Source organism: Salmo salar, chromosome 12, assembly GCF_965601325.2.
Source record: "Salmo salar chromosome 12, fSalSal1, whole genome shotgun sequence".
Classification (NCBI taxonomy): domain Eukaryota; kingdom Metazoa; phylum Chordata; class Actinopteri; order Salmoniformes; family Salmonidae; genus Salmo; species Salmo salar.
In genome coordinates, this window is record NC_138302.1 from 49,404,838 (window position 1) to 49,414,134 (window position 9,297).

At 41.0% G+C, this 9,297-nt stretch overlaps 1 protein-coding gene across 1 annotated transcript in view; it reads left to right on the top strand.

Moving 5' to 3' along the window:
* LOC106565248 (copine-9) overlaps window positions 1-8,773 on the top strand; it is a 242,628-nt gene extending 233,855 nt beyond the window's left edge. Inside the window, 1 exon segment of the mRNA XM_082959020.1 lies at window positions 3-8,773. Within this exon segment, the coding sequence (XP_082815146.1) occupies window positions 3-221 (219 nt within the window). The 3' untranslated portion in view covers window positions 222-8,773.
* The last annotated feature ends 524 nt before the right edge of the window (window positions 8,774-9,297 follow it).

Genomic DNA, 9,297 nt, shown 5'->3' on the forward strand with positions numbered 1-9,297 from the left:
ACCCCGCCAGGACTCCACAAGCTGCGCATCTGAGAGAGGGGTTTGGGTGGGGGTGGGGGTCTGGGGTTCTTGTGTTTAGAGACATTGTTTGGACCATTTTCAGTTGCAGCAAATACCTGAAGAGACACTCACTGAAGCCGTTGGGGTGCACATGCGCATGCACACACACACACACACACACACACACACACACACACACACACACCCACACATTGCAGTAGCGATTTCCTGCCTGGTGAACACCGCCATGCTGTGATGTAACAACTGTACAGCTTAACAAGGGTCAAATGGAGCATGACCTTTGGAGCGAGCACTGTTGGAACTGCTTCCATGGTTGCCAACCCCTCACTGACCCCTTAGCTTCTTTTTTTATGCAGGGGTCAAGGAACGGTCACGGTTAAACATTGGAAAAAGCAAGAGTTTGTGGGCTTTTCAACAGACAGAAAGAGCGATCGATGTTCACCTTTTTTCCTATGCCTCACTAGCCCCGCATGCAATGAGTGTTTCATTCTCACATCTTTTGTGGTCCGAAACGGAAACAAATTGGCCACTTGGGTTGCAATGGCTGTACTTTACTTTGTCCACTCTCTGGCCAATGTATATTTTCCATGTGTATAATGACACTGTACAAACATTGAAGAAAGTGGGACAGCCGGTTAATATCCAAAACAAGTGAAAGGCACAGGAAGTCTATTCATGTTTGGTTTCTTCTCAGGGCATTTCTGAAAGCTTTTGGATGAGTTTCGCAAAACAAGGGAGACGGTAACAAGATGGCTTCTCTGGACAGTTGAGGTCTCAGCCTCGGCATCTGGAGTCATTGGGTGTTTCTTAAAATGCATACTACCGTGCTCCGAGCACGCAAATTGGAGCACGGGAGGGTCAGAGTATGACTTCAAATCAAAGTATGCGAAACGGAGCACAGAGGGCACTTCTGGAATGTGTACTCCATTTGTACTTATTTTGAAGCATGCATCAATGCAAGCTTCAACGGAAAGTATGCAAAGAAATATGATGCAACCACGTAAAAAATTACACAAAATGTATTGAAATCAATGGCGGCCATTATTTGAGCTGAAGCGAGAGAAAATACACACCTATTCAGAATGAAATGTTGCTTATTCACATCTCATATGTTGCCTGACTATAATATTTTATTTTGATACATTAATAAATACACGCGGTGTTCATTTTGACATGTTTATCTGCCTACATACCGTATATCACAAGCCCATAATAGGACACTAGGGCTAACTGGCTAGCAACTAGTACTGTTAGCTTGCCAGATAGCCACAAAGAATTGTTAGCTAGCAACCCACAAAGAATCTCTCACATAGTATTAGTTTTAGGTAATTTTGCATGTTAAAATATCTGGTTAGCTACATTATTATGCTAGCTGATAGTTATGAAGTAAAACGGTTGCTTTGTGTATATCTTGTTTCGTTGCTATTGCCATTGTTGACCTGACTGGAAGACGGTTCAGTGAATGGGTAAGTACATAGTAAGTCAATAGGGCTAACTGGCTAGCTAGCAAGCCATGAAGAATTGGTAGCTACCAAAGAAATATGTACAGTTGAAGTCGGAAGCTTACATACACCTTAGCCAAATACATTTAAACTCAGTTTTTCACAATTCCTGACATTTAATCCTAGTAAAAATGCCCTGTCTTAGGTCAGTTAGCATCACTACTTTATTTTAAGAATGTGAAATGTCAGAATTATAGTAGAGAGAATGATTTATTTCAGCTTTTATTTCTTTCATCACATTCCCAGTGGGTCAGAAGTTTACATACACTCAATTAGTATTTGGTAGCATTGCCTTTAAATTGTTTAACCTGGGTCAAACGTTTCGGGTAGCCTTCCACAAGCTTCCCAAAATACGTTGGGTGAATTTTGTCCCATTCCTCCTGACAGAGCTGGTATAACTGAGTCAGGTTTGCAGACCTCCTTGCTCGCACACGCTTTTTCAGTTCTGCCCACACATTTTCTATAGGATTGAGGTCAGTGCTTTGTGATGGCCACTCCAATACCTTGACTTCGTTGTCCTTAAGTTTCTATTTCTATATATTTATTTATTTTACATATTTATATATTTATACAGTTCTATTTTTGTTTCATCAGACCAGACCTCTGTGCAGTTGCAAACTGTAGTCTGGCTTTTTTTTATGGCGGTTTTGGAGCAGTGGCTTCTTCCTTGCTGAGCGGCCTTTCAGGTTATGTCAATATAGGACTTGTTTCACTGTGGGTATAGATACTTTTGTACCTGTTTCCTCCAGCATCTTCACAAGGTCCTTTGCTGTTGTTCTGGGATTGATTTGCGCTTTTCGCACCACAGTACATTCATTTCTAAGAGACAGAACACGTCTCCTTCCTGAGCAGTATGATGGCTGCGTGCTCCCATGGTGTTTATACTTGCGTACTATTGTTTGCACAGATGAACGTGGTACCTTCAGGCATTTGGAAATTGCTCCCAAGGATGAACCAGACTTGTTGTGGTTTACAAAAACAATTCTGAGGTCTTGGCTGATTTCTTTTGATTTTCCCATGATGTCAAGCAAAGAGGCACTGAGTTTGAAGGTAGGCCTTGAAATACATCCACAGATACAACTCCAATTGACTCAAATTATGTCAATTAGCCTATCAGAAGCTTCTAAGCCAGGACATCATTTTCTGGAATTTTCCAAACTGTTTAAAGGCACAGTCAACTTAGTGTATGTAAACTTCTGACCCACTGGAATTGTGATACAGTGAATTATAAGTGAAATAATCTGTCTGTAAACAATTGTTTGAAAAATGACTTGTGTCATGCACAAAGTAGATGTCCTAACCGACTTGCCAAAACTATAGTTTGTTAACAAGAAATTTGTGGAGTGGTTGAAAAACGAGTGTATGTAAACTTCCAATTTCAACTGTACATCTACCTTGCATAACATTAGTTTTAAGTAATTTTCGCCTGTTTAACTAGCTGGCTAGCTAGATTATTACGATTCACAGATCTAGCTGATAATTATAAAGTAAAACGTTTGCTTTGTGTATATCTTGTTTAGTCTATTGTTGCCATTGTCCTGGCTGGAAGAAGGTTCAGTGAATGGGGAGGTGAATTGTGAGGTAATACAGTAGAAGCGAGTGCTTCTCAAATGTATTGTTTTATGCATTCTCCACACCCTCATCCTCACAAGAATGTACTCAAGAGAACATGGTCGGCGAATGTGCTCGGAGCATGAGAGTGTGCAGCACGGTAGTATGCATATTGAGAAACGCCCATTGTGTTCATATATCTGTACATCATGTCCTTGTTTAAGGACTGGTTCCTCTTGCCCAGGGGGCGATTGAAAAGTGAATATATTGTTTTATGCCGGTCCTCACTATATGTATGTATGTATGTAGTTGGATATCTTAGCCACGTTACCTCATGATAAATATATTCTCTATATTACTGATATATTCCACGTGTTGAAATGTATATATGTTTCATATGATGGCCTGTGAAAGCTCTGTATTTCAGATCAGATAATAAATTCAGAGACAGGATGTGTGAATATTGAAATAACTTAAGGGCCTGTTGGCTGGCAATGCGTACTCCTGTTGAGATCGACGTCTTGATCTTTCAAATGACGGGTCGGAAATTAAAATAGTCTTGAAATGGAAATAGCTTTAGCGCCCCCATTTATTTTTCTACCACCGTACAACTGGTCGTCTGACGTCCAACTGACGTCACTGAACAGGTTCATTCTGACCCAAACACTGGTCTGAATATACCACAGTACCTAGTCACTATTTTTTACTTCTTCTTGATTTCCTCCTTCCAAATGTAAACTTTTCCAAGCTTTTGGTCAATGGTGGCAAAACCTGCTCCGTCTTTCAAACACTTAAGTGCTTAGATATAGCAAAGAACATGTCAAAGCATCAGGGTCAACTTTGTCACTCCATTTTTGCTAGAAAGAGGAGAGGAGAGTAGAGAAAGAGATTGTGCCTCAGCATAAGTTCTTCTCAAAAGTGTGGTCCCTCGCCACTAAGCCTGTTTCGAAGGAGTTGCAATGGGCTGATTTACTTTGCATATTTATGCATGGTTTCTTTCCGCCACAGCTCTGGTTTCCAAGATATGGGTCTATATTTTTTTTAATTGTTTTGGCTGGGCTCATAGGATCTACACAAGTTTATTTACAATGCATGTCATTTTTTGTAGGCCTACTTGTCTTGTTATATATTTTTTCTTTGAGAAATTCCTGACTATAACGGATCATTCAAACGCAGAGATTTTGTTCACAGCCAAGTCTCTATTCTGACTTGTTTGATTTCTCTCTCTCTCTTTTACTGCATACACACTTTCTTTTCTCTTTTCTTTCTTTCTTTCTTTCTTTCTTTCTTTCTTTCTATCTTTCTTTCTTTCTTTCTTTCTTTCTTTCTTTCACTCACTCACTCACTCACTCACTCACTCACTCACTCACTCACTCACTCACTCACTCACTCACTCACTCACTCACTCACTCACTCACTCACTCACTCACTCACTCACTCACTCACTCACTCACTCACTCACTCACTCCACCATAGTGATAGTTACTACTACTAAAAAGACTGCCATTAACCTTCTGACAGCTTTCTGGGGATGTGCCAAAAACGGACATGGCTTCTCTTGCACAAATTTGATTTCTCTGTAAGTAAATTGCACAACAACAGTTAGTCGATGTCGTGCCAAATGCCGTCGTTCCTTTTTCCTACAGCACTTAAGGAAAATGCTTGGACTTAAACCGTATTGGGAGGTGGCCCTTAGATACCTTGGGAAGAGATAAACCATTAGGGAAACATTTGTCACCAAACTTTTGGGGAATGATCAAGCATTTGGGTCATTTTAACAGTAGGTCAACAAGAGCTATAGAATAAGATGGACAATAGTATGAAGGGTTGTCTTATGATTTATGGCATAAGGATATGGATACGTGGCCTTAATTCTGTCGTAATCCCACAAGTGTGAGTTAGGCAGAATTCTATTTTTATTTGATTCAATGCGAGTCATAATTCCATTATTTTGAACGCTAACCTGATTAGTCAACACATTTCTGATGGTTGGGGTCATCGATAATAACCGTTATTCACATTTTAAATTGACTAAAACATTCCTAAATATTTGATGAGTGTTCTATGCTGGGTTGGTTTTGTATGAGATCGGATTGTGTATTGAATTCTGTCAATATTCTTTGTTGTACACTGTATAGTATACAAGAACTGCCAATATGGCTTAGGAAGGCCACCAAAAATTCAGAAATGTCCATCCCCAACTACAACATTCTCCGCCAAGATAGAACTGCCAAAGGAGGTGGAGTTGCAATCTACTGCAGAGACAGCCTGCAGAGTTCTGTCATGCTATCCAGGTCTGTGCCCAAACAGTTCGAGCTTCTACTTTTAAAAATCCACCTTTCCAGAAATAAGTCTCTCACTGTTGCCGCTTGTTACAGACCCCCTGCTGTGCCCTGGACACCATATGTGAATTCATTGCCACATATTTATCTTCAGAGTTTGTACTGTTAGGTTACCTAAACTGGGACATGCTTAACACCCCGGCCGTCCTACAATCTAAGATAGATGCCCTCAATCTCTCCCAAATTATCATGGAACCTACCAGGTACAACCCCAAATCCATAAACACAGGAACCCTCATGGATATCATCCTGACCAACCTGCCCTCTAAATACACCTCTGCTGTCTTCAACCAGGTTCTCAGCGATCACTGCCTCATTGCCTGCGTCCGTAATGTGTCCGCGGTCAAACGACCACCCCTCATCACTGTCAAACGCTCCCTAAAACACTTCAGCGAGCAGGCCTTTCTAATTGACCTGGCCCGGGTATCCTGGAAGGATATTAACCTCATTCCGTCAGTAGAGGATGCCTGGTTATTCTTTAAAAGTGCTTTCCTCGCCATCTTAAATAAGCATGCCCCATTCAATTTTTTTTTTAACCAGGAACAGATATAGCCCTTTGTTCACTCAAGACCTGACTGCCCTTGACCAGCACAAAAACATCCTGTGGCGTTCTGTATTAGCATCGTATAGCCCCCGCGATATGCAACTTTTCAGGGAAGTTAGGAACCAATATAAACAGGCAGTTAGGAAAGCAAAGGCTAGATTTTTCTAACATAAATTTGCATCCTGTAGCACAAACTCCAAAAAGTTCTGGGACACTGTAAAGTCCATGGAGAATAAGAGCACCTCCTCCCAGCTGCCCACTGCACTGAGGCTAGCAAATACTGTCACCACCGATAAATCCACGATAATTGAGAATTTCAATAAGCATTTTTCTATGGCTGGCCATGCTTTCCACCTGGCTACCCTACCCTGGTCAACAGCTCTGCACCCCCCACAGCAACTTGCCCAAGCCTCCCCCATTTCTCCTTCACCCAAATCCAGATAGCTGATGTTCTGAAAGAGCTGCAAAATCTGGACCCCTACAAATCAGCTGGGATAGACAAGCTGGACACTCTCTTTCTAAAATTATCCGCCGCAATTGTTGCAACCCCTATTACTAGCCTGTTCAACCTCTCTTTCGTATCATCTGAGATCCCCACAGATTGGAAAGCTGCCGCGGTCATCCCCCTCTTCAAAGGGGGAGACACCCTAGACCCAAACTGTTACAGACCCATATCTATCCTACCCTGCCTTTCTAAGGTCTTCGAAAGCCAAGTTAACAAACAGATCACCGACCATTTCGAATCCCACCATTCCTTCTCCGCTATGCAATCTGGTTTCTGAGCTGGTCATGGGTGCACCTCAGCCACGCTCAAGGTCCTAAACGATATCATAACTGCCATCGATAAAAGACAATACTGTGCAGCCGTATTCATCGACCTGGCCAAGGCTTTTGACTCTGTCAATCACAGCATTGTTATCGGCAGCCTCAACAGCCTTGGTTTCTCAAATGATTGCCTCGCCTGGTTCACCAAATACTTCTCAGACAGAGTTCAGTGTGTCAAATCAGAGGGCCTGTTGTCCGGACCTCTGGCAGTCTCTATGGGGGTGCCACAGGGTTAAATTCTCTGGCCGACTCTTTTCTCTGTATACATCAATGATGTCGCTCTTGCCGCTGGTGATTCTCTGATCCACCTCTATGCAGACGACACCATTTTGTATACTTCTGGCCCTTCTTTGGACACTGTGTTAACTACCCTCCAGACGAGCTTCAATGCCATACAATACTCCTTCCATGGCTTCCAACTGCTCTTAAATGCAAGTAAAACTAAATGCATGTTCTTCATCCGATCGCTGCCCGCACCTGCCCGCCCGTCTAGCATCACTACTCTGGACGGTTCTGACTTAGAATATGTGGACAACTACAAATACCTAGGTGTCTGGTTAGACTGTAAACTCTCCTTCCAGACTCACATTAAGCATCTCCAATCCAAAATTAAATCTAGAATCGGCTTCCTATTTCGCAACAAAGCATCCTTCACTCATTCTGCCAAACATTCCCTCGTAAAACTGACTATCCTACCAATCCTTGACTTCGGCGATGTCATTTACAAAATAGCCTCCAACACTCTACTCACCAAATTGGATGCAGCCTATCACAGTGCCATTCGTTTTGTCACCAAAGCCCCATATACTACCCACCACTGCGACCTGTATGCTCTCATTGGCTGGCCCTTGCTTCATATTCGTCACCAATCCCATTGGCTCCAATTCATCTATAAGTCTCTGCTAGGTAAAGCCCCACCTTATCTCAGCTCACTGGTCACCATACCAGCACCCCCCCGTAGCACGCGCTCCAGCAGGTATATTTCACTGGTCACCCCCAAAGCCAATTCCTACTTTGGCCTCCTTTCCTTCCAGTTCTCTGCTGCCAATGACTGGAATGAACTGCAAAATCACTGAAGCTGGAGACTCATATCTCCCTCACTAACTTTAAGTATCAGCTGTCAGAGCAGCTTACAGATCATTGCACCTGTACATAGCCCATCTGTAAATAGCCCACCCAACTACCTCATCCCCATATTGTTTTGTTTTTTTGCTCCTTTGCACCCCAGTATCTCTACTTGCACATTCATCTTCTGCACATCTATCACTCCAGTGTTTAATTGCTAAATTGTAATTTATTTCGCCACTATGGCCTATTTATTGCCTTACCTCCCTAATCTTACTTCATTTGCACACACTGTATATAGACTTTTCTATTGTGTTATTGACTGTACGTTTGTTTAATCCATGTGTAACTCTGTGTTGTTGTTTGTGTCGCACTGCTTTGCTTTATCTTGGCCAGGTTGCAGTTGTAAATGAGAACTTGTTCTCACCTGGCCTACCTAGTTAAATAAAGGTGAAATAAAATAAATAAAATAATATATATATATATATATAGAACCCAAAAAGATAATGGAGCATTTGAATAGTAGATACATTTCTAATAGACACTACATTTAAACATAGTGCATGCGTGTAGCAGTGTTATAAAGTACCAAAGTAAACTTCAATTTACATCAGCTGTTGAATATTTTTGCATAAAGCATGAATATCTGGCTGTGTTCTGTGTACAGTATAAGTTTTACCTTCTCATTGAATTAGGCTTGACAGACATAAACTATATGCTGCTTACAATCCCCTTTGCCCATTCAAGTGTTTTGTGACAGTGTTTGCTTACAAGTATACCTAATGTAAATATATCGTAGTTCATGTACAGAATATTATGTGATCTGTCTTCCTCCTGATCTTCTTCTATAATGATTCTGTAAATGTATATCTATGTTATACTTCATCTGCTTGTGTTGGTCAAAACCTATTTGTAAATTTGTCCATTTGTTTTGTATAGCTTATCTTAGAAATCAAATAAAGATATATAATTAAGACTTATCTCACTATTAAAGTTGGCAGATTATGTTTGTTCTTGGAGTTAACAAAATCATGCATGCTTTAAGAAATGTCATTGCCCTGGACAGTGCATCTCACTCCCCCAAAATAGATCATCATATTCATTACTAATGTGCATGGTGGATGTCTGCCTGGACTGTAGTCTGTAGCTATTTATGTGTATGCTTAATAGGCCTACATGCAAATCTGCTTTACAGTGAATTACTAATCCTGAAAGACTTCCATACAAAATAAAATACACTATTTATAGTTAAATTAACACATTTAAAAGCATTATATATTAATGACATTACTGATTGTACATTGACCAAAAAGTGTATATTAGTGTGCATACAGAGGCCTATAGACAAACTATCAAGAGTTGCATGCACAGGTGACCTCAAAGTAATTTAGAGAATTAATGTTAAGGGCATATAGAAGTTACCATTCAAACATATAAGACAACTAAA